The 17,189-nt window shown below is 51.3% G+C and overlaps 6 protein-coding genes across 6 annotated transcripts; 3 read left to right on the top strand and 3 right to left on the bottom strand.

The window, feature by feature from the left end:
- Positions 1–1,340: 1,340 nt before the first annotated feature.
- Positions 1,341–5,107, top strand: PC9H_007734 (uncharacterized protein; the record flags this gene model as incomplete). The annotated part of the gene is made up of 3 exons (XM_036777262.1): positions 1,341–1,404; positions 1,461–1,650; positions 1,768–5,107. 3 exons carry the CDS (start codon positions 1,341–1,343, stop codon positions 5,105–5,107), a joined length of 3,594 nt encoding a protein of 1,197 aa, XP_036630882.1.
- A 543-nt stretch (positions 5,108–5,650) lies between these two features.
- Positions 5,651–6,934, bottom strand: PC9H_007733 (uncharacterized protein; the record flags this gene model as incomplete). Its single annotated transcript, XM_036777261.1, has 7 exons — positions 5,651–5,751; positions 5,821–5,925; positions 5,982–6,088; positions 6,147–6,266; positions 6,337–6,491; positions 6,547–6,624; positions 6,683–6,934. 7 exons carry the CDS (start codon positions 6,932–6,934, stop codon positions 5,651–5,653), a joined length of 918 nt encoding a protein of 305 aa, XP_036630881.1.
- Positions 6,935–7,641: 707 nt separating this feature from the next.
- On the top strand, positions 7,642–9,378 carry PC9H_007732 (uncharacterized protein; the record flags this gene model as incomplete). The annotated part of the gene is made up of 3 exons (XM_036777260.1): positions 7,642–7,647; positions 7,725–7,988; positions 8,041–9,378. The coding sequence occupies 3 exons, from the start codon at positions 7,642–7,644 to the stop codon at positions 9,376–9,378; spliced, it is 1,608 nt and encodes a 535-aa protein (XP_036630880.1).
- A 195-nt stretch (positions 9,379–9,573) lies between these two features.
- SPA2_3 (component of the polarisome) lies at positions 9,574–12,916 on the bottom strand (the record flags this gene model as incomplete). Its single annotated transcript, XM_036777259.1, has 8 exons — positions 9,574–9,900; positions 9,951–10,744; positions 10,797–10,995; positions 11,049–11,231; positions 11,290–12,273; positions 12,328–12,476; positions 12,537–12,656; positions 12,724–12,916. The coding sequence occupies 8 exons, from the start codon at positions 12,914–12,916 to the stop codon at positions 9,574–9,576; spliced, it is 2,949 nt and encodes a 982-aa protein (XP_036630879.1).
- A 316-nt stretch (positions 12,917–13,232) lies between these two features.
- PC9H_007730 (uncharacterized protein) lies at positions 13,233–14,575 on the bottom strand (the record flags this gene model as incomplete). The annotated part of the gene is made up of 7 exons (XM_036777258.1): positions 13,233–13,508; positions 13,560–13,728; positions 13,784–13,922; positions 13,978–14,094; positions 14,155–14,314; positions 14,369–14,487; positions 14,539–14,575. 7 exons carry the CDS (start codon positions 14,573–14,575, stop codon positions 13,233–13,235), a joined length of 1,017 nt encoding a protein of 338 aa, XP_036630878.1.
- Positions 14,576–15,087: 512 nt separating this feature from the next.
- PC9H_007729 (uncharacterized protein) lies at positions 15,088–17,118 on the top strand (the record flags this gene model as incomplete). Its single annotated transcript, XM_036777257.1, has 10 exons — positions 15,088–15,101; positions 15,163–15,278; positions 15,345–15,413; positions 15,481–15,593; positions 15,649–15,768; positions 15,830–16,094; positions 16,151–16,213; positions 16,266–16,405; positions 16,465–16,576; positions 16,631–17,118. The coding sequence occupies 10 exons, from the start codon at positions 15,088–15,090 to the stop codon at positions 17,116–17,118; spliced, it is 1,500 nt and encodes a 499-aa protein (XP_036630877.1).
- Positions 17,119–17,189: the final 71 nt, after the last annotated feature.

Here is a 17,189-nt window from a genome sequence, read left to right as displayed (position 1 = left end):
AGGCACAGCGAGGTACACACCTCTGATCCTCTGATCCACGATTGCTTAGGTTTTTGGGTGTGACGCAGAGGATGACATGACCATCGCACGTATACAGCCCCGGTGTTATATGTCCGATGGAGACTGAGGTGTCGCAACAGGTCGTCCTATCTTGGTGATTTAGTGCATATTTACTTATTGTTGCTGTACTGCGTCTCGTTGCTGTGGTGATTAGTGATTGCGCTAGAGGCGGACATTGAGCGCATTCTATTCCATGGTAAATAGTAAGCGGCAAGCTACTGGATAAGCATGGGCTTGTCTGAAGCGCGAGAACCTACGGTACGATGCGGCAATATTACCGGATTCGAATTCATTGAGGTCAATCTGGGCGCTCGGAAACGGTGATGAGATGCTCGGGCTCGTAAACCCCGACTGTTATGCAACGCACTGCTCGGGAGCTATTCCCACTCTCGGCAACTAGGGCGCGAGAACGATGGGAGCTGATATGGGTAGTCGATCTGGACGAGGCTGAAGATTGCGAGCCACAGTACGCTCAACCCTTTGGACCGATTTAGACCTGTTCGCAAATTTAGACAAAAGCCCGTAGCAATGCATGGGTCGTGGGTAGGGTGCACATGCCCGCGATATCCACAGACCAGGGACCTACTGCTACTGGATGCAAGTCTATGAATAGATGAAACCGGGGTCCATCAGCAAGATGGCGAGGGTGACAAGCCTGGGGATGATAACATAAATATTCACCGTGTCAAGTACAGTAGCAAATCATTGTCAGATTGTTTCAACCGTCCTGGAAGTCGATGGATTGGTTGTTGCAATCACTAGCCAGTAGCAGACGACCCAATGAATAGTTGAATCAGAGGTATCAAGCCGTGTGCCGTTAGCAGTGTTGATCAGCCTCGAAATGATCCAGTGGCGAAGAATAATGGTCGTTTCGAAGAAAATATTTCCTGATGGTACAACAATAAACCACTCAAGCGAGGAACCGAGATAGACGGAGATGAATAAATCCCTGGTATTACGTAATCCACCCTTGGCTTCATCGCACCGGCGAAGCCTCTTAACCTTGCACAATTGCATCCCTAACTCCTTCACCTTTCCGCTCGTCGTCGCCGCCGCCCTCGAGCAAGCTTTTGTCTGCCCGCCGTCGACGATCCCGACAACGAGCACGCCCCCACGCCTAATTTGGAGGGGTAGTTATCATCACTGCCTTTAAGCAGACAACAGCCCCATAACCGAGTTCGCCAGCTTGGCACCATCTGCCCCCACATCATCACCTGCGACCTTCTTGGTTGCTGGTCGTTGTACCGAACGAGAGTCCCTCCTTGGGATAGGAAACCAATATGCCTGTCCCTCTGCGGACAACAATCCAAAAAGCAGAGGCCAAATACAATGTTACCACTGAGTGTAAGATCCATTGTCTTCTATGCTCCTCAACGGTCTGCTCAATTCGCACTACATAGTCACCAATTACAATCTCCATGCTGGTGCAGCCAACGGTGACATAGGATTGGTGGAATTCGCACTCCACCGTCGACAACCAATCAATTCAGTGCTGGATGGCGTTCAACCGCTACATGCAGCGGCTGCTGGTGGGAATGAGCAGGTGGTCAGGCTCTTGATTGACTACGGTGCGGATGTGAATGCCCCAAGGTGAGCATCGTCGCTTTAATTCATATATCGTATCATTTGCTGTACCTATGCGCCACTGACTTTAACGCCACCTCCCTTTCCTGCCCGAACTCATGCTCACTGTACTCTTCTCTGCAGGCTTCCGAGACGCTACTCCAACGAAAAGGGACGAGATGCATCTGCCCCTATCGTCGGTGACACTGGTGCTACCCCACTCCACTTCGCCTCTGCGAACGGCAACACCGAGATCGTGAGGATACTTTTGCAGAGGGGGGCTCACCCCGACCTAGCAGACAAGCATGGGGTCACACCAGAGCAATTAGCACGTCGCCAAGGATGGCTAGAGTGCGCTGATTTGCTACGAGATTGGGCGCAGAACAAGGACAGAGACCTCCGAGAAAGGGAGGGGAGGATATCCGGCTATCAGCCAAGTGCAGATGAAGCCGTTGTAGGACGTGTAGACCCTCATGAGGCATCTACCTCTGGCCGAAAGCGTCTACACGTGAAGAAGTCCATCGACACTGCGTTCCACATGTTGAAAGGGTCAGCTTCTGATGCTCACCTTCGTCTGCACACCCTCAAATCCTCGTCATCGAAACCAAATATACGAGTTGGCTCAACTTTTCATACCCCACCGGCATCGCCTACTCGATCTTTTGGCGAGTATACATTCTATCCCATAACCCCTGCGGACGATGGCATCGACCCTGCCGATCCATCCAAGCGCCGACCTTCCTTGCCTCACGTTCTGAATCCACTTTCATCTGGTAATCGTGAGCTCCACAAGGTTGATCATATTCTTCTGAGTGCTCAACATACTCTTTCTGCAGCATCTCTTACTTCTTTCAAGTCATTGCCACGTCAATCGACAGCGTCACCAAGTCCTAGGCGACCTGGATCTGCTGGCAGCGATGCTGATAGAGTTGACTCCGCCAACTCTCCGCCCCCTGCATGTAGGAGGCTCGGGTCGAAATACTCTCTCATGAATCTCTTCAAGAAGGGCCAGTATCAAAGTAGCGAAGTTCCCTCCGACTCCTCTTCCACCCATAGACCCAGCCTTAGCTCCTCGGTGGCGCCTAGCTCGGTGTCTACCTACAGTTCTTTATTCAACCCATCCCTGTCGCCTACTTCCCATCATCAACACCTTCCAACCATTTCAAATGATACTAGTTCGTCTTCGTTGATCAACAAGTCTCCAGGATTTCGCACAGGCAGTAGCTCGCCTAGCTCGAATTCAATACCCATCGCTACTCGCAATCGCAAGATCTCCAGTACTCAATCACAGTCTCCGCCACATCAAGGTCTTCATCAAGTCTATAGACACCACGGTCCATCAGCAGTAGAATTGCATCATGCCATGGCTCAACAGCACTATGCCTCACAACAGTCTCTTTCAACATCTCCTAGGCGTCAACATCTGGAACACCTCAGAAACCGTTCAGCATCGGTACGTAGCGGAGCCCCCGAGTTATCACCACCCCTGCTATCGGACGACGATATCAGCCCCAGTCCAGATGATTTCTCTCTCCCCTCTTCACCTCAAGTGGCAGATATTCTTTCTTCGTCGCCGCCTGCAGATATGCCGCGAATGGGTGTTCTTCGTGCAGGAACTGCTTCGCCAAGGGATCGCTCCGGAAGCGGCAGCTCCATCAGTCGCTCTCGCAACAGGAGCGGGGCTGTCTTTGATGACGACGTTACCGTTCCGGCCATTGAATCCATGTATTCTCGGGCCCCCGTTCGTCCGCCAGGTCCAGGGATTCTGAGAGGACATAACAGAACATCGAGCGGTACCAGTGGCGTGGGGAGCGGTCGGTCCCTCAGGTTTGATTCCGTAGGCGCCACCCGTCGCCCAGACAATATTCCCGTTGTGTCCGCGGTTGATAGTACATTGCGTGGCAGCACCAGCACCAGTTCTCTGTCCCGCGTAGTAGCACCTACCCAAACGGAACAATCAGCGCCAATCGCCGTTTCCAGTTTCCCGATTGCCCCCAACGTCGAACAAGAGGAACTTGAAGATGATTATGGCGAAGTTTTGGCAGAACCCTCCCTTCCTAAGCCGTTACTTGACTTGGAGGTCGTTGAGAGCGCAGTACCATCCAGACTACGCGGATTGTCGTTCACCAGTTCCTCAGATGGCTCGTACTCGCCGGTAGACGGTGACATGGGTCAAGAACAGTTGCTGACAGGTGAAGATCATGGCACTCACACTCAATTCCCCTTCAGTCTCAACCAACCGCCGCTTCTCCCCCTCATTGATGCTTCAGAAGGACGTACCCCTCCGCCCGCCGATGACCCCACTGATCTTCGCCGTTTACGCGTTCCTTCAGGTGATGACGACGAGGGCAACCGGACCCGTGGTGACTCTGTCAGTAGCGCAAGCACTGGTGTCAGCTCTCAAGGCGCTTTGCCTGCCATATCATCGTCAACGACGAACGCTTTAGAGGGCACGTTGAATGAGCCTGTTGTATATGTGGAGGAAGTGGATGGACTAGAACCCACGGTAAAAATTGCCGTTAATGTTCCTCCTGCCGAGAAAGACACTCCAGGCGCGAATGGCTTCGGCCACCGTCGCACTCGTACCCCCATGGATATCAACATCTCGTCCATCTCGACTCACGCCCAGGCCGAGGCTCTCGTTCAGAAAGCACAACGAGACATCCTGGAAATGGAGAACGAGATCTTAGAGTCCGGAGGGTTGAGTACAAGCAGTACAGGGTACACTCCCCTCAGTGCTAAATTAGCAAAGTATGGGGAAAGTTTGGCTTTAGAACGTAAACTCAGGGAACAGAAGCAAAAGGAAGAGCAAATGAAAGAGGCCACGAGTGCACCCTCTACCGGGTCTAGCCAATCTTCACCACCTTCCTCCACGTATACTTCTCAGGACGTTTTGAATGAACCCACAAGGTCCGCGCCTGTAAATGTTCACCGCCAATATAGCTTAGAGCATCGGCCGAGGCGACAAGGGTCCCGAGTTACCCAGAAGCAACCTCGACGACCGCATACCAGTAGCGGAACTCCCGAGACCGCTAGGAATCTATTCACGACCAAGACCCACCAATCCTCGCAATCCGCATCAATCATCGACATTCGGCCAAGAGCACTCTCAATCGATGCTGAACTCGACTCTCCTACTACCCCTCATCCTCGTCAACCTCCTGGTTCGTCTTCCGATGACTTACAGCCGACCGTGGAGGGTAGCCAGCCTAAATCGGCACCGTATACACCTTCCCCAATGTTATACTCTGAAGACCTCAGTCGGACTAGTTCGTTGGAAGTCAATGATACTGATGGGGACTGTCCTTCGACATCGAGCATCGGCTTCACTCCCCGCACTCGACGCGATCAACCCAGAGATATCGCTCGCGCTACCAAGTTGACGAAGATGGGCTTTACTGCCCCTCATCCACAGCCGCCGGTACCACCCACTAAACGTTTCGGTGGTATCAAATCACTTATCCAAGGTCTGAAAGGAAAGTAGTGGCCTCCGGACCAGGATCATCCCTTTTTATTGTTCGCATGTACTTATACACGTCGTCGTTCCTTTTCTCATTGTCTGTCTGTCGCTACATTAGCTTCCATTTGTTGTTGTTGTAAACTGCATTCGCTCCCTTCTTGCTGCATCTTGTTGTCATTCCTGTCATCCTTCGTTGCATTCGGCCATGCTTTCTTGACTTAACTTCCAGCATCATTGTACAAGACTTTTCTATCGGACTTAGCAGTGTATCAACAGATTGATATTATTGACCGGGTCCTTCAGTGTATTATGACGCGACATACTTATCGAGGGTTTTAGCACCCGTACGCTACTGGTGAATTAAAGACATGCTTCCCACGTCGTTGAGACCATTCTCATCAGCTACTTACATCGTCTATGTACATCTAGAAAATTGTTCCAATCTCCCAACAATAACAAAACCAACGAAGTCATCAACATCAATCGTTAGGTCCATGTAAATGACCAGTCCATCAGAGCTCGTAGTGTCCATAAAAGTAGAAAACAAAAGTATCAAATCCACACCCCTCAAATCCTCCATAACTGATTCTGATTATTGCCTGCGCATTCCCAAGTTTGCGCTTGCCGTCCATTCGTAAGATCGCCGTCCGTCAAATCGAGACATTGGCCTGTAGAAAGGACAGTAAGCACAGCCGTCGAATGCTGATGGAGGAAGTGTCAAAGATAGAACAACATACTTGTGCCAGTTAAGCGGATGTAGTCGTCTGGGGTGTAGGTCCATTGCTGCGCGGGAAGATTGTCGTAACATGTCCATATTTTTGCTCCAATGCCACTCGCTGGACCTACACAACAACCGATATGAGGCTTTGGCTATTGATACACACACAAATGGACGCACTGGAGCCAGCATCGAGACAATAGGTGGTACCAGAGAGTTTGATTTGCTGTCCACCGCGTTTGATAGCCCATCTCTGGATCCCTCCATTAGGAGAACTGCAGTCGTAACTAGACAAACAAATGTTAAATAAGAGAAAACTCGTTAATGTGGAATGCAAGACCGTACATTCGTACAGGTGCACCATTGCCGAGATATGGCACGTCTAAGCATTTGTTGACACTCCTGTACGTCGAAATATGATTTGGCCCCGTCTGATAATTCGGGACTTCTCCGGATGGGCAGAAACTAAATGTAAGGTGGTATGGTGGGTCTAATTAGGCTCGCGTGCAAGGTTCTGTGGGTTATTTTTACTTACGTTACGGTGTACCCCGTTCCGGCTTGCGGGCACTCGTATAAGGGTGTTTGAGGAGGAACACCGGATTGAGGGGGAGGGAAGGCAGTTGGGGGTTGGGAGAAAGCATCGGGACAATTGAAGACCTCGCATGTAGCGTGGAGGCACAAGCCACCTTTCTGTGAGAAGTTATTGTCAAGAATCATACCTGCCCTAAGAGAGATGATGGCTTACAGGCGCTCGGTCGATCGGAGCAATCGAGACTCCTACGTTCAGCCAGTTCACATCTTTGACGATATAGTAGTAGTTACTCTAATAAAGTATTTGAGTTATTCATCACATGGACGCTGAGTGTCTATCGAGAACTTACATCTCCAAAGAACCCTGCACGCACGGTCCCCGCTCCGTCCTGGTTGCCTCGATTGAAATCGGTGTAGATGAAACCGCTCCATGTATCAGAGACTGTTCTGCTGGTGGTCCCGCCGTATGACGCCAATGATCCCTCCGATTGACCATTGATGAAGAGGTTGATGCTCAGAGGGCAGTTATTGACGATGTTGTAGATTCGACTGCCAAAGACGCCGTATGCGCTGAGCAGAGGCAGGCATTGAGAGAGACGCATCGTTGTTAAGAGGAATTTTCCTTACAGCTCTTAGACCTCGGTGCACAATATTTAAGCTAGCGTCGGGACTCATCCAACGACAACCCTGGTCAACTAGGCACCTGCTGATCATGTCTTGGCAAGCGTTCGCGGTGAACGTAGCCCGTGGTCGAAACTGCATACCTTCCACCCAGTCTCAAGACGAGGCGGGGACTAGGTGGCATAGATGTAAGGATCGCTTCCAGGTACGGATCTCGAGAGGCGACGGCAACTACAGCGGGGAAACGCCAGGAAATGCGCGATGGTGCCTGGTCAGATGATGGAGTATCTAACGCCGCTGGTACTTGCAGTGCTAGTGTGCCATACATTTGTTTCGTATGACGGTATGATTTACATTCTAGGTCTCTTGCGGGGTCGGCTTCAGCTTCAGACTCTGATGGGCTGCCAGTACCATCACGGACAGCAGTAACCGTCTGCGAATGAGAACTGAGAAGAAGCTAGGGGATTTCCTGGGGATTTTCGAGAGCACTTGAGCTGTATAATCGCCAACCAGACAAGAGATCCTGGAACGAGCGGGCCAAGCTATGGAGAGTGTTTGCCTCGGAAGTCGACAGCAAACACCCGTTCAGGTTCCAGGCTTTCGGCGCCTACTGGTGTACACTACTTCCCAAATCAGCCACTACAGTCTGGAACGGTAGTCTTTCTCGAAGGCCTCTAAATCCGAAAACATGAGAGTTAGTTAGCTGCTAAAATCCCAAATTGTGTACACTTATGCTTTATAGAATCCGATAGAGTGCCCTTTCGAATTTAGACAGGACACGCGGTCGCTGGGAAGGCCTGGCACTCCAAAATTAGGCGCACCCTCGCCTTTGCTGGCTTCACAAATGTTGTCATCGAGGGAATGTGGTCATCGAGGACTGCTCGCTACGCGGAATTACCTTTCGAAACGACGACTACCGGAGATAAACCGGAAAGGCTGAGCTATATCTACCAAGGCAGCCTGAGGGATTGCTCGCGAGACCTCCTTCCCCCCCAGACCTACAGCACGCACTACGAAAGGATGAAACGTCAATTGGTGGGTTCGTTGACGAAGTTATGGAACTTAACCAACCTATGTTCTTTCTCAGAGATCACCGCCAATTCACCGTGTCCCAACGGAAATCCTCTTGACGATATTTGAGGAATGCCTCCCGGACGTGCGATATCGAAAGCCCTCGTTGGGCGATGCCCCGCTGCTCCTAACCCATGTTTGTTCATCATGGCGCATGCTAGTAGTGCAGACGTCCCACATGTGGACGTCGCTCTGCATAGATATTCTGGAACGCCGCCCGACACCTTTGTCAATCGTCGAGTTATGGGTGGATAGGATTGGGGAGTTACCGTTCGATTTTGCATTTCGACTAGATCAGTGGCCGCCTGTCCCCTTGCAGCTCGTCCGACAGGCTATCTTGATACTCAATCTCCTCGCCAACAAGATGTCTCTTTGGCGAGACATCCAACTAGTTCTCCCCGGATCATACAAATTACTCCGTTCGATTCCCATTGATACTGGGGTAGACCACCTGACCAGCCTCACAATTGATTTGCAAGACTGGAAGGAGGAGGAGATGGACGCCCTCAATCGCATCTTCAAATCCGCGCGTTCCTTGCTCAAGCTGACGTGGAGCAATCGCGCCTCGTGGAGCTCATGGGACAGGAGCTTCGATGACTTTCTGTGCAAAATGGACATCTCGTGGGGGTCTCTCACCCACATGGTGTTCGATGCGTGGATCTGCCTAGGGGACCTCCTTTACGTCCTCAACCAGTGCAAAAATTTGGTCGAGTGCGATCTTCGCCATTTTGGGGGTGGCTTTGTCACCCCCAGCGATTGTTCGAAGGTCCCTCGCCTCCTCCTCCCCAAACTACAAACCCTCAGCATCTATCAGCTGTACCTCAATACGGGATTAGGTTCACTTCTCGACTCAGTCCAGTGTCCCAATCTCAGAAGCTTCACAGCTATTTGTGGTTTCACTGATAACGTCCCGTGGCCACAGCATCAGTTGCTCTCATTCCTGGAGCAATCCGCCTGTTCCCTCAATTACTTGTCCTTCGACTACACCGGTATCAGCGAAGCCGAACTCATCGAGTGCCTATCCTTCACCAGTCATTTGACGCAGCTCCGTATCTCCGACGGTAGGGGAAAGATAGTAGCTTCAGAGAAACTCCTACTCGCGCTCACGCACAATCAAGATCGCCTCCCCCTATGTCCAAACTTAGAGACTCTTTACCTCGAGCTACTGATCTCTGCGCCTGAGGGGATGCTCGCTGATATGGTGGACTCGCGGAATGCTGCGCAAGGAGGGGGAAGCGTGAAGCCCATACGCCGGCTGGGCTTTACTGGCAGTCACAACCCGACGAGAAAGCAAGATATCCAGCGGCTGAAGAACTTGGTGAAGAAGAACGGACTTGCGTTTTGTGTCTTGTAGATTCGCAATGGCGGACATTATGAGTCTGGATTTGTCTTTCTGAGAGAGAACAAGTACCCGAGCGATGAGCAATAATTAATCAAAGGGGTATGGAGTGTATATGTTTGGTGTAAACTATTGTGAACCGACCGTAGCGGTCACAAAGTAGCCAACTTTAAAGAGCGTCAGGGGAAAAACGTGAACCAAGCACGGTTATCATAGCTTCATCAATCCTTTCATAGCGTTTGCAATGGCGAAACTCGATTTCGCCATTATCTGTCGTGATTCTTTGGTGACCTCAGGCATAGATTGGACTTCGCTGAGTTTGTTGGCGTGCTCGCTGAGCTCGCGTAGTATGTCATTGCCCTGTTGGGCATTTGCTGGTGGGAGGTTGTCGTTGCATACGGCGACAATGCTCGATACGATGGTGATGATTTGCGTTAGGTTTTCGTTAAGGGTTGGTGGTGGTGTTGGACTTCGTACCCCAGACAGCACGCTCTGGATGGCGTATACGATGGACTCAGTTTGAGCTTCCAAGTAAGGCTGGAAAGGACCGTGAGCGACGTAAGCCAGGGCAACTACGGAAGTCATACTTTAAGCTCAGCCCAAGCATCTTCCCCACCATCAGCAACGCCGGAATCGTCGCTGACCATCCCGCCTGTACTCCGCGTTTGGCGATCGAATATAGGTGGAGGGGAATTTGTGTCCGAGCTTGAGTAGTCAGATGGTGGTTGTCTTCGGGCGTCAAACGAGAAATTCGAGGGCGACTCTGCAAGACGTGAACTACCGACGCCTGCGCCTCGGGTTGAAGAAGAGCTACTGGCTTTCCTTGTATGTGATGCTGAGCTCCGTAGTTCATCGACAGACCGTAGCGCGGGTGAGTACCCATTAGTACTTGAAGGTCCCGAAGAGCCTGAGGGGGAGAATTGCTCCTGCTCTGCCCGGGTCGCCTTTCGGATGAGGATCGTCTTGCCGATTTCCGTTATAGTGGCGGATACGTGACTAGCAGCAGCATCAAGCAAACTGACGGGAGACATCCCAGAGCTTGTGGCATGAGTCCTTGCTGCCGTTGTGAGGTTGCTAAGGGTGGCGTCTGCTCGTTCACGGAGAGCGCGCAGGGCTTCAAGATCCACGTCTGCGCGATCCCGCGGCGAGCGCCGTTCGTACGTACGTACATCCTCAATGATCGCTGATACAGTATTGACGATAGCTTTCATAGGTGTAAGCACCCTTGTGGGCGCGTTTGATCGGCCAGCAACCAAGAGACTGTCGATAGCTGATACAAACGCAGTGACATGGATGTCGAGTAGGCCGCCTTCCGGAGAAACGGGCAGCTGATCGTCCGATTTGTCCAGTTTGGGCGCTTGACTGTAGAGTTGGGAGGTGGCTAGAAATCCTCAGAGTTGATATCAGGGCATATGAATATGCATGATACGTACCTTTCACGCTTCGAAGCTCCGTCTTTGCCTGCTCATACTTGCGTTTGTACTCCTTGAGCTGATTGTCGAGATCGCGGATTACTATCAGGTCTGCGTCCTTGGCGGTCATCAACTCGTCGTTACGTCTCGACAGATCATTCAGCTCTGTCAGAAGTCCCTCCATGTCAGAGCGGAGCTGGTCGACAACCTCGGCATCGGCCTTAGTAGTTCGAAGATTAGTACGAAGACATAATACAGGCATGGGCTACTCACACCGCCCTGGAAGTTAACTCGCTCGTCTTCCAACTTCTCGCAGCGGTCACGAAGAATTTGGAGCTCTTCCTCATCTTCACGGGCGCGTCTGGCCTCGCGTTCCTTTTCTCTGGCGCGTGTCTCACGAAGTTCGTCGAGTTCCTTCTGAAGAGCTTTCATGGCAGAACCTTGCTCTTCCGCACGCTAGTAAATCCAGGCCATGAAGCCTAGCTGTAGATAACAAGAAGGAAGGGATACGCACCCGTCGGAAGGTTGCCAACTCATCCTCCAGCTGTTGTACCCTTGACTCCCCATCTTTGAACATCTTCTCCTTCTCTCCTGCGTCCCCCAAATCCCGCTGCAAGTTCGTGATCTGCGATTGCATCGTAGCGATTTTGTACTCGTAATCTCGCCGTATCCGCTCTTGATCCTCTGTGACGCTTGCCCTCCCATTCTGCAATCGCGAAATGGCTCCCACCCCACTACTGCCCGCCCGTTCTGGAGTAGTGGAGTTTCGACTATACCTATCCATGTAGTCTTCGCCGCTCCTATTCCCTGGCGCCTCGTCGTCGTCATCCACACCCATCAGCCGAGCACTCAGCCCACTCAACCCAGCAGGTGGACTATGTGGAGTCATTGGACTAGGATACTCACTAGCGGTATCCGGTTCCTGGTCTGTAAACCCTCCGTCGCCCTGATTTCGGTTCCTACTCCCGTCCTGCGCTTCCATCACGCTACTACTGCTCTCTCTGACGTCCCTCCCGTACGGGACCTTGATCTCTTCTTCAGCCATGGTGCTCTTCTGGGGTATAATCATCCCGCTGGTGGCCGTAGCGCTCTGAGCGTTGGCTGTCGAGTCGCTACCGCCACTGACACTAGAGGATCCAGCCCGACCCATATAGTCGCGATCGTCTAATCGTCTCGTGGTGTCTTGAGAGGGCTTTCTGCGAGATGATGCGCTGGGGGCATAACCGTCTTCACTTGACCTACCAGGGCCATAGTTGTCTGCACTTCGGCGACCAGAATTATTCACAGCGAAGTCAGACTCGCTGGGCCTCCGTCGATCTTCTGAGGGTCGTCGACCAGACCCTGTTACACTTCCGTATCCGCTGTCACTGGGGCGATCCCGATCCTCAGATGTACGTCCCGCGGATGTCCGACCACTCGGAGGAGCTTGACGGTTTGAAGGGAAGTCAGGAGCTGGGTAATCATCGTAGTTTGAGCCTGGGGATGGCTCGCCGCTTGGCTGCAAGGGTTGGGTCAGTTCCCAGACGTCAAAGTGATACTAGACGAAGCGTACGTCTTCTTTGAACTCCGGGTATCTTCTCGCAAGCTCGAAGTACACATCACTCGATAGGTCTTCGAAGCGCGAGGTCGGGAGGGTGGCTAACTTTTGCCGGGCCTGGTTGCGTTTCGGGTGGAATTCTTCTCGGACAGGAAGGAAAGGAACTTAGATAGTATGGTAGAAATGTGGGTTTGGAGGCTAGCATGAGAATTTGTGAAGCTTACTTTCATTCTCCTTCTTCCGTCGAACAAGTTCATCGTATACATCAGTTGATAGTTCATGGAACTGCTGTATCGTCAGCCTCGTGAGCTTCTGCCGTGCGCTCGACCGCGAGTTCGGAGGTGCTATCAGATAACAACCCCATGTCAAGTGAGATACGAGTCAAAACGCATACGAACAGAAGGCACGTACACCGTGCCAAATATGCGGCAAGATAAGATGAGAGTTCTTCAAAGTGCACCTTTGAAACCATACGATAATCAATCGTCGGTACTGAAGGCACGTTGCGGTCTCGGATCGGACGGTAGGAATCCGTTCGGTAACTGGAGATACCTGAGTAGGCCGTAGGTGTGGGCGATGGTGCTCGCGATGGATTGCGCTTCATGGTGGTTTACGGTGACGACGGAGACGGGGGAAAGTGAAGAACTTGAAGTGGTGGTCGTGGGGAGAAGAAGAGAGTTATATCGGCAGCGTTCGCATCTACTCGTCGTCGAGAACAACCGCAACGCTGCATCCTCGTTGCAAGCTTCAAGATGAAACATGATCAAACAAATCAAATGGCCACGTGCCCAGCGCGTTGTTCATCGAAATTAATGAAGTGGCCACACCAAGGCCATGCAGGATGGACGATACCGACATGAAATAACAACATACGAGTCTAAAGATACGACAAACACGAGGTTCTAAACAAAACAGCTATTTTACTGGGCTTTCGCCTCTCGTTCCAGCTTTTTCAACGCCCTCCTCCTGATGTCCTTGTGTAAACCGTGCGTGTAATCAATGAACAACTTGGGTGAGTTGATCAGAGTAATACCGTAATGCATGAGTGCATGCGCCCAGAAGGGAGTAGAAGTGCTGGGTATGGGACCGAAAGCAGCCCCACACGCGAGGCCGATCTTGGAAAGCACCGCACGGACATACGAAGCAGGAGTTGGGATGAAGAGGGATGGCTTGCGAATTTTGGAGAGTTTGGATACCTGGAGCAGATGTGAAAACCTCGAATAACAGGTGTGGGGGAAAGAACCTACTACAAAGTACGTGTTTACATGCTCGACCGTGACATTGTCCTTCTTGACTTCCTCTGCAAGGGCGCTTGTCCATGTTGCCAAGAACGCTTTGGTGCCCGAGTAGGTTGCGAGCATTGGCGAAGGGATGGCGCCTGCGAATGAACCAATGTTGAGGATCAAGCCTCGTTTCCTATGGTGCTTAATTGGGTATCAAGGGGTCTGTCGGGAGGTGCTAAGGGACGTACCTTTGAACCATACCTGGGAGAATTTCATAGGTGACTCGCAGCGTCGCGTTCACATTGATAGAAACAATGTCCTTGATTTCGTCTCTTGGTGTCTCCACAAAGTTGGCTGGCATGTTATGCGATTTTCCAACATTATTTACTGCATCAATATATCAGAATGCGCGGGGTAGATAGTCATATACTGGGGGACGCACCAAGAACACCAATGTCCAATCCGTTCAACGCAGCTGCAAAACCCGAGTATGCGGCCTCATCATCCTTCGAGAAATCAATCGAGTGGACCTTAGTGGACACCGAGCTATATTTCTGCTCTATGGACATGACCCACGGAAACTCAGTCACAGAAACAGCTTAGACATAACCTCACGCACCAATGTCTTGTGCTGTACTCTTCAACAACTCCGGGTTTCTCGCCACGAGCAACACGTTGAAACCGGCCTTCGCCAACTGGAACGAGAACTCTTTGCCGATACCGTCAGAGGCGCCTGTCACGACCGCCCAAGCACCTTTTCTAGCACCGTATCTATTGAGCTATAGGGGGAAAGTGAATTCCAATTACAATGCTCCAGTGTCAAGTGGACGCACGCTTGTACCGGGGACGACGAAAGTTTGAAACAACACCACGACCGACTGGTACACGACTCTCGCGATGGATAGGGAGCCCACAGCGAAGAAAAAAAGAGATAACCACGGCTGGTCCTCGGCTAGACATCCAATGGTAAATCCCCTGCCTCAAACTTGGTCAACGAACTTACAGAAAGCCTTGAACTGTTGCAACGGTAAATTGAGCATGTTAAGCGTTGCTGTTCAACGATTGTCGGGTTTTCCAGGGGGCCTGTAAGATTGGAACAACACGGAAGCCTTCCAGGACGTGAACTGAATTGAGTTGGACGCGCCCGACCTCGGCAAGCGCCTTATCGGGACAGGGTCGCCCCCCCCACCGACCAGAATCTTATCTTATCATAATCTCAGGGGCTCATATATCTACCGGAAATTCCCCTTGAATCCGTGCATCACACAGAAGGGAGGAAGTTTGACCTTAGAAACCAGTGCGTACCCACATCGCTTGACACTGAGGCCTTCTGCGGAAATGATTGATGATACATCGATGTCTCTTTGGGCAACCACACCCCCATGTGGTTGAGAAAAATCCCCACAGGCAAGACAAATCGTGGTTGTGGTGGATTTTAGATGACACGATTCAATTAGGCTTCTGCCCGCTTTGAATTGGGTTGACCAGGACTACTTATAGCTCTCGGGTCGTGCGCAGTGACTTCAGGAACAATCCCCCCACACACATTACAATGGATATCGAGCAGTGCGTGCTAGTATACCCTCTGTCATTGCAGGATGATTCTGCGAATACTAAATAAACTCAGGTTCAGGAAAGCTGGCTACCAAGCTATAGACAGAATCTGTGATTACTACTATACGCTGCAGGACAAATCCGTCGTCTCCAGCGTAAAGCCTGGCTACCTTCGTGATAGCTTGCCAGGTATGGTTTCGTCGCACCAAAAAGTAATGAGACCTTCAGTTGATAAATGTACAATCCTATTGACAGTGGAGGCTCCTGAAGCAGGGGAAGACTTTCAGAAAATTGCGGACGACTATCAGAAATTCATTATCCCGGGTAAACGAACGTTCGCCGTTCTTCCTCGGGTCGCCTCATGCTCATGCCCCACAATACACTGGTCTAGGCTTAACACACTGGCAGCACCCGTCTTTCTTTGCGTTCTTCCCCACAGGATGTACCTTCGAGGGCATGCTCGCAGATCTCTATGCCTCCAGCACAATGAACCCCGGATTCAACGTACGTATATCGTCACATGCATTGTTCTCAACAATGTAATAATTGGGAGAGCTAGTGGGCCTGTAGCCCAGCATGCACTGAATTAGAAGCAGTGATGATGGATTGGGCCGCTAAGCTTCTAGGTCTGAGCCCAGAATTCCTGAATACGTCTGGCATAGGCGGAGGGAGCATGCAGGTAGGCCAACCTTCGCTAGGAGAGCACATGGGACCTAGTTTCTAATGCAATCCTTCCTTAGAGTACGGCATCAGATTCTGCTTTGATCGCTGTCGTTGCCGCACGGTCCCTCTATCAGCGACGGCATCCCTCTGTCACACAGTCCTCCCTCGTTATCTATACTACGACCCAAACACATTCACTGGGTCTGAAAGCAGGGTTAATCCTCGGTTTATCCGTCCGTGCGCTCGAAGTCACTTGGGAGGATAAATTCTCCTTGCGAGGGGAGACCCTACGAAAGGCGTTGGAAGGAGACGAGAGGGAGGGCAAAAAGCCCTTCATCCTGCGTGAGTGCCATCTAAACATCCCGGAACCGATGGAGTCAAGTACAACTATTATCCAGTTGCCACCGTTGGAACAACCTCGTCTGGAGCGATCGATAATGTATCGGAGATAGGGGCAGTCAGTAAGTCCCTCTCGCTACCCTAATTTAACATGTTCGTTGAACGGTTGGTCAGCGAAAGATTACCCGGACCTTTGGGTGCATGTTGACGCAGCCTGGGCGGGCGTAGCACTTTCATGTCCAGAGTATCGCGAAACACTCCACCTGAATGCGATCAACGAACACGCGCATTCCTTCTGCACAAACTTCCACAAAGTATACCTCCGTTGCCTATACCAACAATTTGCCAGCGCTGACCAAATTATCATGTGTAGTGGGGACTTACTAACTTCGATGCTTCTACGTTGTGGGTTAGAGATCGCAAATACCTGACAGACGCTCTTGACGTGACACCTCCATTCTTGCGATCTGCTGAGGGCGACGCAGGTAAGCAAATTCAGTAGAAACCTTTGAAGTGTATAGGTGTCTGAGTTGCAGTAGGCACCGTCATTGACTACAGAAACTGGCACCTCGCTCTCGGACGACGATTCAGGTCCCTCAAACTTTGGTTCGTCCTTCGTAGCTTTGGCGCAGAGGGCTTCCGAGATTATATCCGGCGAACGATTAACCTAAATAATATCTTTGCGTCGCTCGTATCCGCCTCTTCGGTGCTCTCCTTGATGACCGCTCCTTCTCTCGCACTCTCTGTCTTCCGACTGGACCCCAAGAGTGCTTCTCTGAATAGCACCAAAGCGCTATCGCCAGAGACTCTCAACGACTTGAACAGAATATACTACGCTCGTATATCGGCGCGTAAAGATATTCTACTCACCCAGACAGTCTTGAACGGCGCGGTATGCATTAGGTTCGCCGTGGGCGCTGCTAGGACAGAGGAAGTGCATATTAGAAAGGCGTACCAGCTACTCAGCGAGGAAGGGAAGTTGGCGTTGGAGGAGTGGACGAAGGCAGGTCAGAACGGAAATGTGTAGATATTAAGCGTGTCGTTTTGATTTTGTTCCATCCACCGAGTTACGGAGGGGTTCTTCTCTCTGTCTGCTGG

The sequence above is a fragment of the Pleurotus ostreatus genome, assembly GCF_014466165.1.
Source record: "Pleurotus ostreatus strain PC9 chromosome Unknown scaffold_5, whole genome shotgun sequence".
NCBI classification, from domain to species: domain Eukaryota; kingdom Fungi; phylum Basidiomycota; class Agaricomycetes; order Agaricales; family Pleurotaceae; genus Pleurotus; species Pleurotus ostreatus.
Note: the sequence above shows the minus strand (reverse complement) of the source record. Positions and strands in the feature narration are given on the sequence as shown.